General features: G+C 45.6%; 7 protein-coding genes across 7 annotated transcripts; 4 read left to right on the forward strand and 3 right to left on the reverse strand.

Moving 5' to 3' along the window:
* Window positions 1-530: 530 nt before the first annotated feature.
* JR316_0004664 (Negative regulator of sexual conjugation and meiosis) lies at window positions 531-1,983 on the reverse strand (the record flags this gene model as incomplete). Its single annotated transcript, XM_047890428.1, has 2 exons — window positions 531-1,360; window positions 1,416-1,983. The coding sequence occupies 2 exons, from the start codon at window positions 1,981-1,983 to the stop codon at window positions 531-533; spliced, it is 1,398 nt and encodes a 465-aa protein (XP_047750189.1).
* Window positions 1,984-2,481: 498 nt separating this feature from the next.
* Window positions 2,482-4,195, forward strand: JR316_0004665 (putative D-xylulose reductase A; the record flags this gene model as incomplete). Its single annotated transcript, XM_047890429.1, has 11 exons — window positions 2,482-2,557; window positions 2,614-2,687; window positions 2,778-2,831; window positions 2,882-2,918; window positions 2,975-3,040; window positions 3,096-3,130; window positions 3,187-3,312; window positions 3,361-3,759; window positions 3,811-3,897; window positions 3,958-4,031; window positions 4,084-4,195. The coding sequence occupies 11 exons, from the start codon at window positions 2,482-2,484 to the stop codon at window positions 4,193-4,195; spliced, it is 1,140 nt and encodes a 379-aa protein (XP_047750190.1).
* A 484-nt stretch (window positions 4,196-4,679) lies between these two features.
* JR316_0004666 (uncharacterized protein) lies at window positions 4,680-5,905 on the forward strand (the record flags this gene model as incomplete). Its single annotated transcript, XM_047890430.1, has 5 exons — window positions 4,680-4,745; window positions 4,817-4,893; window positions 4,968-5,056; window positions 5,109-5,167; window positions 5,219-5,905. 5 exons carry the CDS (start codon window positions 4,680-4,682, stop codon window positions 5,903-5,905), a joined length of 978 nt encoding a protein of 325 aa, XP_047750191.1.
* Window positions 5,906-5,994: 89 nt separating this feature from the next.
* Window positions 5,995-8,525, reverse strand: JR316_0004667 (Ribosome-releasing factor 2, mitochondrial; the record flags this gene model as incomplete). Its single annotated transcript, XM_047890431.1, has 4 exons — window positions 5,995-7,244; window positions 7,299-7,972; window positions 8,035-8,350; window positions 8,399-8,525. 4 exons carry the CDS (start codon window positions 8,523-8,525, stop codon window positions 5,995-5,997), a joined length of 2,367 nt encoding a protein of 788 aa, XP_047750192.1.
* Window positions 8,526-8,727: 202 nt separating this feature from the next.
* On the forward strand, window positions 8,728-9,664 carry JR316_0004668 (Protein-S-isoprenylcysteine O-methyltransferase; the record flags this gene model as incomplete). The annotated part of the gene is made up of 5 exons (XM_047890432.1): window positions 8,728-8,992; window positions 9,043-9,162; window positions 9,218-9,347; window positions 9,395-9,525; window positions 9,576-9,664. 5 exons carry the CDS (start codon window positions 8,728-8,730, stop codon window positions 9,662-9,664), a joined length of 735 nt encoding a protein of 244 aa, XP_047750193.1.
* Window positions 9,665-9,799: 135 nt separating this feature from the next.
* Window positions 9,800-10,541, reverse strand: JR316_0004669 (60S ribosomal protein L9-A; the record flags this gene model as incomplete). Its single annotated transcript, XM_047890433.1, has 4 exons — window positions 9,800-9,906; window positions 9,968-10,076; window positions 10,128-10,232; window positions 10,284-10,541. The coding sequence occupies 4 exons, from the start codon at window positions 10,539-10,541 to the stop codon at window positions 9,800-9,802; spliced, it is 579 nt and encodes a 192-aa protein (XP_047750194.1).
* Window positions 10,542-11,255: 714 nt separating this feature from the next.
* Window positions 11,256-15,580, forward strand: JR316_0004670 (uncharacterized protein; the record flags this gene model as incomplete). Its single annotated transcript, XM_047890434.1, has 13 exons — window positions 11,256-11,546; window positions 11,803-12,063; window positions 12,115-12,264; window positions 12,323-12,840; window positions 12,896-13,088; window positions 13,142-13,399; window positions 13,461-13,683; window positions 14,085-14,123; window positions 14,180-14,262; window positions 14,332-14,486; window positions 14,550-14,700; window positions 14,753-14,876; window positions 14,934-15,580. The coding sequence occupies 13 exons, from the start codon at window positions 11,256-11,258 to the stop codon at window positions 15,578-15,580; spliced, it is 3,093 nt and encodes a 1,030-aa protein (XP_047750195.1).
* Window positions 15,581-15,711: the final 131 nt, after the last annotated feature.

Raw genomic sequence — 15,711 nt, forward strand, 5'->3', positions numbered from 1 at the left:
CTTTGGAACGCGAATCAACGCGAACACACTGCAGCCAACGCGGACAGAAGAGCCCATTTTTACCAGAAGTGGTCAAACGGTAAAGAAACAACTTGTTCAACCGAATAATTAAAAATACTTACACCTTTAAATCGAAGGCTGCATCGTCGAGAAGTCCTTTTTCAAAGCCATAATATTTTGGTCCTTTTGTTTTCACAAATTTTATTTTTTATTATCTACGTTTTTTTTCATCGCGAGACATTTTTACATTATTTTGTGGTCCTCGGCCGATAGGACATATTTTATGGTCAATCGCGGGTTTACTATTTTTTTAATTAGAGATTACCATGTCCGTAGAGGCCAGTCCACGAAACAGGAGTGCGGTAGTGACAATGATGACGAGGCTTTTCAGAGGCCCAATGTCCATAACCAACTTGGAAGAAATAATTAGCCCCGACGCCAATCAAAGAGACCAATGAACACACACCTATCCAGATAGCGGTGGCATAAAGAAGGAGAAAGTAAAAAAAGAAAGAAGAAGAACAAAACAATCAGGCACTCTTGGAAGTCGACAATCCTCGGAGCCGTTGAATGGCTGAACGGAAGAAATCGCCTCCTCGAGATCGTTTGGCTTTGACGCTAATTGGTCTGAACTTGCTGAGGAATGTGGTACTTGGAAGTCGTACAGGTTCTCCGAGCCCCTCTTCCTCCGGGATGTCGGGCACTGCAACCGAAGGCTCTACTGCATTTGCAGCCGGTGTGATGGGGCCTCTACTCTCTGGACCCGATGAAGAACCCGATGATGGTTCCGAACGGGATTCCACCGAATCGCCGATAGTGAAGATACCCAGCGCGTTGTTGACAGGGTCGATATCCCGAAAAGAAGAAGGAACTTTCCGAGCATGAGCAATGTATGGGTGGTCGACGACAGGACTAGGGAAGATATAGCACTCATCGGAACCCCGAGAGTGCTGGGAAAAGATAGATCTCTCCGCTGCAGGCTTAGACACAACTGGTCGACCGGCCTCAGCAGATGGAGTCTTCTTGATATCTTCCTGTGCCCTGGATGTCTCCTGATGCTCATAGTCGAAGAATTCCTTGATCTGAAGGATTTCGGCGCGCAGTGCTGGAAGGGAGATTCGGCTCAGCGGGTTCATGGTGAAAATCTTCTTCAGAAGCGTGTTGATCTCTTCTGAGATGGGCAAAACACGACGAAGGAAGTTATTGTCGTGAATGAATGCCGAAAAACATTCGTCGTCAGAAGTAGCATATCGCCAAGGGTTGCGTCCAGTGATCATGTTGGTCAAAATGACGCCTAGTGCCCAAACGTCGTTATGTCGAGTTGAATATATGCCGGAGGTGATTCCTTTTCCAATACATTCTGAAAAGACCACAATGGTTTAGAATGGCGAGCAAGGCAATTATGAATTACTCACCTGGGCTCATATAATAAGAACTTCCACAGCCGAAATCACTACAGACTGGACTTTGAATCGACAGTCCGAAATCGGCCAAGCGCACATCCGTGCCGTCCCGAGAACATAGGACATTCTCAGGCTTTATGTCTCGGTGAAAAATACCCAAGTCATGGCAGTACTGGACCCCATCTATGAGTTGAAGGAAAGCACTCCTGATAAGCTCGGTGTTGTCTTGAAAGATCTGCCTCTCCGTAATCGCCGCGAACAAGTCGCCTCCACAGCACAAATCCAAGACGACGTAGACGAACCTGTCGTCGTTGAAATGGTGATGGAAAGCGACGACATTGGGATGCCCAGAGACCAGCTTGTGGTTGGCAAACTCTCGTTGTTGGAGCAACTCGGTGTGGGAACCGGGCGCAGGCTTGTTCAAGCATTTGATCGCATAGAACCTGGCCTTCGCGGTAGTGTCGGAGGCACGGTAGACCTTTCCATACGCGCCGGATCCCAGAGACTCGAGGAGATGATAGCCATTGAGGACACGACCAGTGAAGTCGGGCATGAGTTCGGATTGAGCAACGCGTGCCATGATTGATTGTTGAATGAAGTTGAAGTTGTAGGTGTAAAATTGAATGAATAAAGGTTGAAAGAATGAATTCAAGCGTCAGATACCAGCTGATGATTGAGTGGGAGAGGTGAAAAAAAATGAAGATAGTGGTTGTAAGTTGGGGGGACAACAAGAAAGACATGATGCTATAAGGAGGCTCGGAGGCCAGTCAGAAACCTAAGAGACATGAGAGATTGTAAAGCAGACGATGACAATGGATTTTGTCGCTGACTAGAACGCTGGGACGAGCAGGACAAGTTTTAGAAGGAAAGGAGTTTGACTGGGACTGGATTATGGTTTGCGACTAAGTTCGTTCGGCACGATCACGGCAGTGGGGTAGATCAGATCAACCCTAGTACCCCGCTATTTATCCGGAATACCCCCGTTACTTACCCCTGATGCCGGCCCGTCTGGCTAAATGTACAGCGGTCTCGTATAAAAGTCTTGTCTTGCGTTCTTATCTCCGTGTTTTTCCCTACAATGGCCACAGATAACCCCTCCTTTGTTCTTCGTGCCGTCGAGGATGTTGTCTATGAGCAGCGCCCCGTCCCAGAAAGTTTGTCTCTTTTGTTTTCCAGATCTACCCTCTCCCTGACACCAGTGATCATCCAGTCAGAGAAAATGAAGTTCTCGTGGCGGTGAAAAAAACAGGCACTTATCTTATCTCTTCATCTTTGATTTTTCTTGTTGATCATCTACACCTTAGGAATCTGTGGCTCTGATGCATGCTATTCTCCTTCGATAGCCGGTTGAGTGTTCGTTAACCTATCTGTCAGGTCCATTACCTTGTCCATGGTCGTATTGGCGACTTCGTCGTCAAAGAACCAATGGTTCGCTTTTTAGAGTGTGTCATCACGAGTTGTATTGACAATTATTGCAGGTTCTTGGCCACGAATCTGCTGGAGTCGTTTCAAAAGGTGTGTATGCTCTTTGTTCGGGTGCAAGAAACAATTAACGATTAAGGATGTTACAGTTGGCTCAAACGTCAAGACCCTCAAAGTAGGCGACAGAGTGGCCATGGAACCAGGTGCTACTTGCCGTGAGTTTATTCTACTCAACCTATCTAAATTTCATGTCGAATGTTGTCGATTCAGGTAACTGCGATGCATGCAAAGCTGGTCGATACAATGTATGTGGATGCTATTGATTTACGAAATTACTCGACAATCTCATTCTTACGTGCAGCTATGCACCGACATTGTCTTTGCTGCCACTCCCCCATACGATGGAACTCTTGGACGTTTTTATCGCTTACCGGCTGATTTAGCTTACCCACTCCCAGACAACGTCACCCTTGAGGATGGTGCCATGGTAAGTAATTTGGTATTGTACTAGCACTTCGTCGCTTACCCACTTTAGATGGAACCACTGGCAGTCGGCGTACATTCAGTTTCCAACCTTGGTGGATTCCGAGCAAGTCAATCCATTGCCGTATTCGGTTGTGGTCCGGTAGGACTTTTGTGCATGGCCGTCGCTAAAGCCATTGGTGCTTCAAGGATCATCGCCGTGGATATTGTTCCCGCCCGACTGGAATTTGCCAAAGCCTATGCCGCTACCGATGTATATCTCCCACCTAAATTCGAGGAAGGAGAGGCAAGAATCGACTATAGCAGGAGAAACGCCAACCTGATGAAAGAGACACTTGGAATTGAAGAGAGAGGATCCAAAGCCATTGATCTTGTCATTGATGCCAGTGGTGCAGAAGTCTCAATCCAAACAGGGTTTTACATTGTCAAGTCAGGTGGCACTTTTGTTCAAGTACGTTTGAATGTCGGATTATATCGCCTAAATTGAGCGTGGATTCTACAGGTTGGAATGGGAAACCCACACGTAACTCTTGACCTTGGCCAGCTCATGACAAAGGAGCTCAACTATAAGGGCTCTTTCCGATATGGGGTGTGTTACTCTCACATTACCAGTATACTGCATCATAGCATGGTATTGATCTATCTTTAGCCCGGAGATTACCCTCTTGCTATTTCTTTCGTGGCTCATGGCAAGATTGATTTGAAACCCTTGGTGACTCACAGGTTAGTGGAGTTGAATTCTGTTTGATGATTTGATTTAATTCCCCCGTTTTAGATACAAATTTGAGGACGCAGTTGCAGCCTTCAAAGCAACGCGCACGGGGAAGAGCGAAGATGGCAAAGGTGTCATCAAGGCCATTATCTCTGGACCAGACGCTGAAGACTAATGGGGCCGTTACACATAGAGGGTATACTTATGGGGCTTTAAGCTATTTGTATCATATATATTACAACGAATGAATGAAAAAATGAATGTACTACATAATTTATTACCCTCTCATCTACGGGCCCCTATTGTATTATCAACGTGCTACAACATGAACAACGGACGTGGACATGGCTTCGGGATCTTTTGTTTTTTTATATATAAGCAACTGTTTTCTTCCCTGTTCATTGATAATCGATTGGTACATTTTTGTGTCCGGACCTAATTTGTATCATCCAAATAATGTAAATTAATAAGATTGACAGTTTTACAGCATTGTTCACCAAACCCAGGTCTTTTAAATTTTTGCATAACAGTTGACTATTCAATATTCAATTCCCAGGCGAGTCCAGGTGGCAGCTAACCAAAATTAATCTCATTCGATCCAAGTCGTTCTCCCATTGCCCAAATCCTTTGTCACTACACTCTATTTCATCGGTTAGACGATGAGTTACTCGACACGAAATTCCTTTTATCTTCGCATCTCCAAAAACATCGTGCTACCCATATACGTATGCTACTGGTCAGATCACCTCATTGGTCAGGTGTGCTCAACGAATGCCTTTTGCGAACTTAACTTTAGGTCTATCTCGATGAGCGACATGTAAACTGGATGTCAGACACTGTTCTGCAACATGTGTTATCTGATCTGCGTCCCCAGTGAGTTTCACCTATCCCTTCTGATTGACTGACGAACGTCGTCAATGTTATGCTGAAAATCATTCGACATGTAGTATTCTACCGAAGTTGAGAACTGAAGCTGATGGGCTTAAGAGTGGCTCTTCGATACATACGAATGCTACCGTTGACACACATAGAGGCGGTAAGCAGTGCGGCATTCACTAACAGACTCGTCATCACCTCTTTCCCTTCAGATTCCTACCAATTTTGCTATTTCATTCGTAAAACGGAGCCTCATTCGGTCGTTATTAAGGTGAATGAGTAGCACTGATATTGGAACAGAGGTTGACACAATTTCTTTCAGACTAGGAACTTCCGAACTGCACCCAGACGAACCCCGTCAACTATTTCATCAAACGTAGCACCCTCATCAAGTAAAAGGCAGGCGAAAAGGAGAGATATATCAACCTCTAACCAAGCGAAGAACAAAAGGCGTAGAACAGAGTCGAATATCCAAGAAGAGAGCGACATTGCAATGATAGGCGAGGATGATATAAATGCGGATGAAGCTAGTATCAATGCAGACGCTGAAATTCCCCCCATTGAGCTCGAGATAGAGGAAGAGGAAGCAAAGCCAAAACCTGTTCTAGGCTTGACATATCAAGGTTTCAGTATATACGGACAATGTTTGTGTGTGGTGGTTGAACCTTGGCCCGTTGTACGGTCATCGACAGTCGCACCTGTGTTTGCAAAAGCAACACAATCATCGCAACCTATAGTCCGAGCGCAAACTCCTCTATTTCTTCCTGAGGAGCAAGAAGATACAGAAAATCATCAACAACCTTGGCGCTCAAATATTAACCAAGCTTACCTCCACCAAGTTCTTAAAGAGGTGGACCCGTCGGACAACGAGGATGACATGGGTGGGATGCTTGAATATAGTCAAGTGCTCAAAAACATAAGTGGTGACAGAGCTGGAGCTGTTAACGATGATGAAGATATCGATGGATCTATCCTTTTCGGCGATGCAGATGAATTTAAAGAGTTGTAATAGATCGTATAGTGAATTAAGAATATTATAGCATAACTTTTATAAGATTTTTTGTCGTTACCCATTCTACTCTAGTATCCTGCTCCGACCTATGCTCGTCCGATCTCTCTGAGAATTTCGAGTTTGCGTTCTTCGTTAACTTCTTCGAAACCGGCGTTGGACATTTCAAATGTTCCGTGTCCTTCTGATAAGGAACGTAACCGATTTGAGTAATCGAGAAATTGGCTTAATGGCGCAATGGCCTGTATGGAGCGCTTTATGTGAGAGCCGCGACTGTGAACTCGAGATGTTGGCGCTCCAGAGGGTGATAACCAATCTGGCGGAATATATACACCATCCTCAGAATAGCCCTCCACCTCGGAACCATCATTTGAACTATTTCCACCTTCGAGGTCCAATAATTGGCCACCACGTTCAGTCAAATCCTTGACCACTTTTCCTAAATTGCTTTCGCCGACTGAAATTTTTAGCAAGACTGATGGTTCCAATAATGGACCAAATCCTGCGTCGCGAATACGTTTTCGAAGAGCGGTAGCCGTTGCTCCTGTGATAAGTGACGGAACTTTAGATCCGATGTTTTTTAAGCTGCCGATTTGGATGTGCAATCGCGTCATTGGCAAAGACGAATGTGGAGAATTGGACAAAGCGCTAAGCACTCCATCCGCTGCATATGTCAAAGGCAATCCAGGCATAGATTCGGGAGCTGGGACAGGTCTTCCCTTTTCATCAATTACAATGTTCCCGTCCCAGACAGGGTCACCCTTTTCGTCAGGCTCCAAAGCGCGAATTTTAAGAGGGGCGGTCAAAGTAACAGGCTTGCCACCGATATCAGTTTCCCAGACGTTCCAATTCGGCGAAGGTTCCCGAGGTCCCAATGCCTCTCGATAGCTAACGTATCTTCGGCCAAATTCAAAATTAACTTTCCATTCATCGTGCAATCGGCCCTCCACAATTTCCAAATGAAGAGCACCGAGGCCATGCACAAGTATTTGGCCTTCTTGAATATCGACACGAAGGGAAGGGTCTGTTCGCGTTAAAGATTCCAGAGCGTTTTGAACGGGTTGGAGGTCCGCATGAGAACGAGGGATGACGGAGGCTGATATCACTGCTGGAGGGGGAGTGATATCGCGTAACGTCGATCTAAAGGATTCTGATGCGCCTGATGCAACCAATGTATCACCCGTTCTCGTATATTTTAAACCCAGGATTACTCCAACTGAACCAAAGGGAAGTTCGTCAACCTCTTTGGCCTCTGAGGCGTAGAGTAAGAGCAATTTCGAGACCTTTTCTTTCTGATTCCTATTAGTGTTCAAAAGAAGTGTTTGTCGGGTAAGCTTTCCTACAAATGAATGTTAATAAAAAGATGTACGGAGTAAATGTTTTATAAACTTGCCCGCATAAACACGAACGAATGTCATCCAACCTCTCTTGTCATCCCAATTAACTTTCCAGGCAAGTAACTGAACGGGTGTATTAGATTTCCAAACCTGTGGGCTTACATCCGTTGGGCTTGCAAGTAGTTCCCCAACATAATCCATAACAAGCTCGGTACCTATGTGCTTTGCTGCCGCACCACATACAACTGGTAGCATATGGCACCCAAGTGATGCTTCACGAAGATGCTTCATTACAACGTCATCGTCAATTTGGAGATACGCAGATGGATCGGAGGGCAAGTTGAGTAGAATTTCCATGAAACTCTCCGAGATCATGGAGAGATTTTCTAGTAGTTGAGTCCTAGCTGAAACCAAATGCGAGGATAGAGGATGTGAAGGAGGTAAAATGCTGTCTTTTTCCAAGTCGGTGATATTCCGGGGTAAAGGATACTTTGATACTTGTCCTTCTTCGTCCCATTTCCAGACATTCCATCTAACAAGGTCAACCAAACCTTGGATTCCAGGCTCTCCTTCCGCATAGTGCTGAGGGTTGAAGGAAGCAACCGGAAGCGTAAGTGCGATAGGATTTTGGTGAAGTCTATGCTTTAAGAGAGACTTTAATGAGGACTTGAATGAAGCACCAGGTCTATCCAATTTGTTCAAAAAGATCATCCTAGTCCCAACGCCATACCTAGAAAATTGGGTAAGAGAAAATCTCCATTAAAATGCAATTATCTCACCTAGGGCACGCACCTGTCGAGCTGACGCCATACCCCTCGAGTCTGGGCCTCTACTCCTTCCACCGAGTCAATGAGAACAACAGCACCGTCCACGACGCGGCTTGCACTTTCTACTTCCATTCCAAAGTCAGCATGTCCAGGTGTATCAATAAGATTGAAGGTCCAATCTTTCCATTTGACTGGAATGCTAGCGGATTGCACTGTGATGCCTCTTTCTCGTTCGACAGGAAGGTAGTCAGTCGTTGTGCTTCCTGTATCCACGGTTCCAGATGCCGCCAGATACGATGATTTGAGTAGAATGGACTCCGTAAGAGTAGTTTTACCAGAGTCTGTAACAATGTCAAACAAGAGGAAAAGGTATGAGATAGGCAGCTAACCTATATGAGCTACCAGAGCCATGTTCCGCAGTTTGGAAGGATGCTGAACGGACGTTGTAGCATATTGGCGATGAACACAGTATATTATGGCCTGCCGAATGCCCTGCAAGTGACATCTTAAGACCATGGACCCGAGACAAACTTCAGCAGGGTATGAGAAGAGCACAGGCGTTGAATGAAATTCAAATTGCCCAAATGAGCTGTTGCTGTACAACAATGGCAAATAACAGCTATTGTTTCTAATGAACCAAACAAGACGGACAACTCCTATATCTACCTCCTCTTTGGAATTCGATGGTTTTGAAGAAAGGATTAAACAACGCGTTAACATGACTACAAATCCTCTAGAAACCAACGCGCTCATTAATCGTCATCGCGGCCGTATACCCAACACACCACTCGGCTCATCTACTGTGGCCTTCCTTCTTGGCGGTGTTTTCGCCTCTGGACTCTACACATTCGTTTCTGATATCTACCAACCGTCTCATTGGCTCACCTACCAACTTGGGTTTTTTATTGCTGCGTGGGCTTTCTTTCACTGGGCAGAATTTGCTGTGACTGCAGGATGGAACCTGGAAAAGTGCAGCGTGGATTGTGAGCCCGTCACCTTTCGAAATTCGCTGTCGGTATTAATTTGTTGAAAGCATACCTCTTGGAAAATGGTCCAATGTATCATATTGCTAATGGAGCTGCGCTGCTCGAATACCTCATCTCGCTGTACTTCTTCCCATCGTTCAAATCATGGCCTTATGTGTCGCAAATTGGTTTGATCTTGTTGAATCGCAATTTGAAAACGTAATAATGTGGAATCTGGATCAGGTATCTTAATGGTCATCGTCGGCCAAACATTGCGTTCTTCGGCAATGATACATGCCTCGACAAGCTTTTCGCACACCGTGGCATTCCACAAGCGTGATAGCCACAAGCTGGTAACGGATGGGATCTATAGGTCGGTTCAGTTTGCTTTGTATACTTCATCGAGCTCATTGGCTTCAGTTGGTTCCGCCACCCCTCGTATGCTGGATTTTATTATTGGGCACTGGGAACCCAGCTAGTACTTCAAAACCCTGTCACATTCATTTTGTTTACAATGCTGCTTTGGCATTTCTTCTACCATCGCACTAGAGGTACGTACGGAACTCTTGGGAATATTTACTTGCTGAAGCATTAGCATTAGAGGAAGAGCGCCTCCTGGTCAAGTTCTTCGGTGATGAGTATATCAACTACAGGCGTCGGGTTGGAACCATGATTCCATTCGTGCCCTAATTGCGTAGTACAGGCGTAGTACTAGGCATTTTGATGTTTTTACACAAACTTATATCTCATCTTAAACCCCTCACGTCAATGCGGAACGGTTTGCATATAGCAAAGCAAGATGAAAAGGCCAAATACATGTCATAACTAGGCATCGTCGGTGAGAATTGTGCCTTTCTCTGATACGTAAATACCATCCAAGAATTTACGGATATCCTTATTGCGCACACGGCAAACGCCTTGGATAGAGGCGGCTAATGGGTATACGTCCATGTAAATAATCATGTAACCAAAGGTGCAACAGAGGGGACATACCGGACTGGGAAACATGGTCGATGTCATTGCCCTCAAGGATAAGCTCGTCTTTCTGAGCCTTGGACTCAGAAACCTCGACACCACTCAACATCTTGACGTGTCGCACAGTCTGCAATATTGTGAGAATCAACTGCAGGCGCAAAAAGACGCAGCCACATACCTTCTCGCCCAAGAAGTTACGAATCTCAACAGCGTGTCCTTCTTCCTGAATGATGCAGTTGATAGGGAAATGGGCGTAAACTGCGCGCATTTTGTAGCGGAATCCCTGTAGAGAACCATTATTCATGCTATTTCGCACCGTCATTAATAGATATACCTTGGTGACACCAGTAACCATGTTATTGATCATGCTGCGAATGGTTCGCAAGCAAGCAACGTGCTTGCGTCCGCCCTGCCAAACGGCAAGAGTGACTTTCGTCGTCTTTTCCTTCACCACACGGATATCCATATCGACATGTCGGACGTTTTTGGTGAGGGTTCCTCGAGGACCAGTAACGGAAATGATACGAGACTTGACGGAGATCTCAACGCCCGAGGGGATTTCGAGTTCTTCAGTTTTGAGGACGTCCCGCATCTGTTGGGATATCGATCAATCGTCATCCATAAGTCGAATTTGGCATCCATCGCCCAGTTGCTTCGTTTTCGGGAAACTTTCATCCCAGAACTTCTGTGATGCCTCATGGGGCGTAGGGGCAATGGATTGGGGCCATACAGAATGATACTCACCTTGAGCGAAAGTTTTGACGAGGAGTTGGTGGCCGGTGGTGGGGATGGGGGATGCGAGCTTTCGCTGACATAATCGCCTGAGTGAGTATCATCGCCATACGGTGTGAAATAATATTACGTATTATCTATCATACCTTATAAAGCCATTAATTAATTTAGAAATACTTAACCGTCAGATAGTAATAATGCTACAACTTGGATCGCAATTAACAATGGCACTATAACCTTCTTCCAAATCAAAGCTATGGGAAGCGTTGATATTTTTTATGACTTTATGTGATTTTACTTGACAATGACGAACTCTGACTATAGCAAGCGCTACTCCGAGTCACTTTGGACAACAATGAGCGGAGTTTCAATTGGATGTTAACTGTGCCCCACGCTGGCACACACGTCCTTTGCGACTACCACCACCATCGAGTGCTTTTTACATCTTCGTCGGTTTCTTGAGTGAGGCGTTTGAGTGTATTCCAGCATCTCCGACCTTCTTTCTTGTTCTGCGTGCCAGGCTCCTGATCTAGTCTGGGTGTGATCGTTGCGAATTCCTCTTTCGAAAGCCACAATGTCATTATACTCTCAGAATTTATATGGTCAGCCATCGTATGGCGGACCAAGTTACAGGGCTTCACCGCCCTCCTCGAACGGTTATTACTACGCTCAGCCCCCTTCGCACCCACCAGCACCTCCTATGTATGAGGTTGATGCGGCTTCCTTTCGCAGAGACTTTTCTACTCGTCTGGAACAGCTTACATTCAACTCAAGACCAATCATTCAGCAACTCTCTATGTTCGCGCAAGATTATGCACGATATGCAGATATAGTGGGGCAATGTGTACGGGCACATATTCGAAGGGTGAGTCATCCTGTCTTATTGAATATTCTGATGTTGTCTATAAAAATGCACAATACGTCTTTACAATGTTTTGTTTCTATATTACTATGTAGAGTAGAGTAGAATGACTCGAGAAAGAGACACCTAAGATGACGGCCATGCCTCATGCAAGTCTCCCCAAATCGCTGCAAAAAATTCCTCCCATTTGTCTTTTGCCTTTCCATTACGTCCCGCGGATTTGCTGACTCATCGTATCTATTTTTGGTCACTCACCTAGGTCCCACCCTGGATGAAGCTGCCGGCCTTTTATCTACTCGACGCCATTTCAAAAAACGTGTATGAGCCCTATGCTCGACATTTCGCGACCTTTGTTACTAGTCTGTATCTTGAAACCTATAACCAGGTTGACGATAACACCCGTGGTAAAATGGAGGAAATGCTCTTAACTTGGCGTACAGGGTCACCATCAGGAAAAGAATTGTTCGGAGCTCAGGAACAACTTGCAATTGAGCGTGGTGTATGGGGAAGCGGCAGCTCAGTATGTCATGGTTCATTTCCTTCTCTGTTATTATCTTATGTATGGCCTCAGTCTTCCTCGAATGTTCATTCTGGTCCGGGATCTGTTATGAAATCGCAAGTTATGAGCGAACTTCTTTATGCTCTCGGTCAAAAAGAACGCGCAGTGCAATCTAATCCATACGATACAATGTCACAGAATCATATCCTTGTTCTGCAACAGGTACGCCCATTTTCATTGATATTCATCGATTTATGTGAATTTAAATGTCTTCATTAAGCTTCGTATGCATGTTGAGGCAGGTGTATCTCAAGAGGAACTTCGTCAAATTCTCAATCAACTACGCAACTTGGTGAAGAGCACAGCGCCGCCACCTCCCGTACCACAGCCAACTGTCCCTTCCGCCCCTTCATGGCACTCACCACCACCGCCACCAGCCTTCCTTCCTCAGATATCTCAGATTTCGCAAGTTACTCCTCCTCCTGTGTCTTATGTTCAACCAGTCAAAATCGAGGAGCAACCTCCCGCATCACTCAACGTCGTCTCCCCACCGACACTCCCTGTGCCGTCTACATCTGCGGCCCCTCCATCTGGTAATATCGCAAATATTCTTTCTTCTCTTCTCAAGTCTGGCGTACTTTCTACCACTGGCACTCCTACAGGTGCTGGTGCAACAGCGAAGGGGGAAGATGTTCCTGTTGAAACCCAGGAACAAGTGGAGATTGATGAAGCCGTTCGGGAATATAGAGATAAAATTCTTTTGGAACCCATCAATCTCCACTCTCTGGAATCAACAAGGTACTCATTTTTTTGCCACTGGTATATATTGTAAACTTACACATTTAACCAACAGACCGTCCTTAATTGTTGAACTTTTGTACGAACAGCAAGGACTGCAATGTAAACAATGTGGTATTCGATTTCCTGACACAAAATTGGGCAAAAGACGTCAAGACGATCATCTCGATATGCATTTCAGGCAAAACCGCAAAGCCAGCGATGACCTAGGTCGAGGTCACAGTCGTAGTTGGTTCACGAGCGTTGAGGTAGGTCTCCTCTCTGGAAGTTATTAAAATACCTGGCGCTAAGCTTTGTACAGGACTGGATTCAGGATGTATCGGGTGCTAAGAAGGGAAAGGGTCGGATCGATGGTTCTGGACCTCTTAACGCGAAGGCTACTGCTGCTGCTGAGACTGCTAAGCGAGAAGAAGATTTACGTTCTCAGTTTGTTATTGTGCCCCCTGGTGAAGAGGCTCATATCATGTCCTGCCCGATTTGTAAGGAGACTCTTAAGTCAGAATTTTTAGAAGACGACGAAGAATGGGTGTGGAAGAATGCGACGAAGAAAGATGATAAGGTGTGTATTACCATGACGGATGAATTTTTGGATATATACTAAATGACTATGTAACTTACAGATATACCATGCTACATGTTATGCGGAGGCCTTCCTTTCAACAAACAGTCTAGCCGCGAGATTACGAAGTGAAAAGGGTCATGGCAGTAGATCTGCCACTCCTGAGGTTCATCCAATGACTAATTCAGTTCGGGCAATGACGCCCCCAGCTACCGTGAGGGTATCTTCGAAATCGCCAACGCAGTCACCGTTGTCGGAATCTAAAGTGGCTGCTGGTACTAAACGTAAGGTTGAACATTTTGAGTCCAACGTTACCGAGGAACCTAGTGGCACGCCACCACTGAAAAAAGTAGCATTAACGTCGGTTTCTAGCTAATCTCAGCACATCGTGAACACTTTTTGGATTATCTGGGACTTTTACACGTTTAGCATTACTACTCACGCATTTTGTATTCTCTCTGCACATCATACATGCATCGTAGACACAATAAAATTATCATTATATTTACTCGAGATCAAAGACTTGTGAAGAAGCCGCCCTTTGTTTTACCCTCACATGGCGCGATCACTATCGATGTCCATAACGGCTTTCACTTTGACTATAACGCCTCGATTACCTTTTACTCTTTCCACTTTGAACGATAGCAGATACAATTGCTTGCGAACATAATGCCAACCATAACAGCGAGTAACTGGCGATACTCCTCAGAACCTGCGTTTCTAGGTGAGAATTGTCAAGTCACTTGTCCAGTGTATTTGACTTACTGTCGATGCTTCAAGGCACATCTAAAGAAAACGATGAATATCTTCATGCCACGCTAGCTCAGATTGACCATCTAGCTAACGAGGATGTTGAGATGCAGGTGAGAGGTTTTTTGGCCACCACCATTAGCATTCAACCATGGTTTGATTTCTAACACTCTATATCATAGGCCCCCCTTTCCGAGTATGCAACCTATGTGGTTGTAGACACGAATATCCTTTTGCACCACTTCGAGGTGCTCGCGCAGTTCGTAGATGACGTTGAAAAGTTTACCTTGCCTGTTATTGTTATAGTTCCCGGAGCGGTGGTGCATGAATTAGACGGGTGCGCAACGTTTGATGCTGAGTTTGTTCATCCCGTTAATTATGATACTGACATGGTTACTAGACAGAAGAATCGTGACGGATTAGCGTGGTTTGCCCGTAGGGCGTCAGCGTGGTTACTTGAAAAAATCAGGAATAGAAAATCCGTAAAGGGACAAGCACAAGAAGAAACATGCAAATCCAGTGGAAATTGGAAAATTAAAGAACGTGGGGAGGCAAGTTCGTTGTTTTTGAATGGTGAAAATTTGTCTGATTTGTTTTATGTAGATATCTAGTGGGGAAATGTTCAACGATGCACTGATACTTGACTGTTGTATGTATTTCAGCCGCGAACGACCTACGTTGCTGTGCAGCGCCGACAACAATCTCTGTATTTTGAGCCAAACGCAAGGTATGGGTTGATTGACGAACGAATGAGGAATGCTAATATTAATTATGTATCGCGAAGGCCTTGCCACAATCTGCCCTTCCCGTTTCTGGAGCAGTCGAGAAATTGTGCATACTCTCTATGGCAACAAGGTGGACTCGTCTCTATTTGGAGGACATAAAGAAAGCTATAGAAATAATCGAGCCACCCCACCTGTGCCGCACGAACCTGATGAAGACAGTATGGCCGTTGATGACGACGAATCCTCGAATGGAGGAGAGTGGCAATCGGAGCACCCAATCAATATGCTACATGCAGCCGTTGTCGACCACTTCACCCGCCTGCTTGTCGAACTCGTGGGGGCAGTGGGAGGCGAAGAAGTTCGCCAACGAAGCACGCCTGAAGAGGAAGCGACACGGTCTCGCCACGCGCCGCGACGGCGCCATTATTCAGAATGGAGCGTGGCAGAGTGCGTGGAATACCTGACCGAACGGCGAAAAGTGAAGCTAGTGAACCCCAGACCCGAGGTATTTCTGTTGCGGGCGTATCGACGAGGTACGCCAGGCTCGCGAACGGGAAGAGAATGGAGCCGTCAGGACTGGAATATGGGGTTGAATAACTTGAAAGAAATCAGCGCTGCATGGGGCGATGTGTCTATCCGAGAATCACTAGTCTCCCTTGCGCCTCATGTCGATAACGTGTTCTCGATGCCGCTGCGGGCGACATGAGGCATTATGTTGTATAATATTAAGTTATAATGATAACATGAGTGCAGTCAGTGGACGCACAGGCCAAGTGTGACAGGAGTAGCGTGAGAAAGACAAAGTCGTATAATTCTGCATCGTGCTCGTCTGCCCTT

Source organism: Psilocybe cubensis, chromosome 4 (genome assembly GCF_017499595.1).
Source record: "Psilocybe cubensis strain MGC-MH-2018 chromosome 4, whole genome shotgun sequence".
Lineage (NCBI taxonomy): Eukaryota > Fungi > Basidiomycota > Agaricomycetes > Agaricales > Agrocybaceae > Psilocybe > Psilocybe cubensis.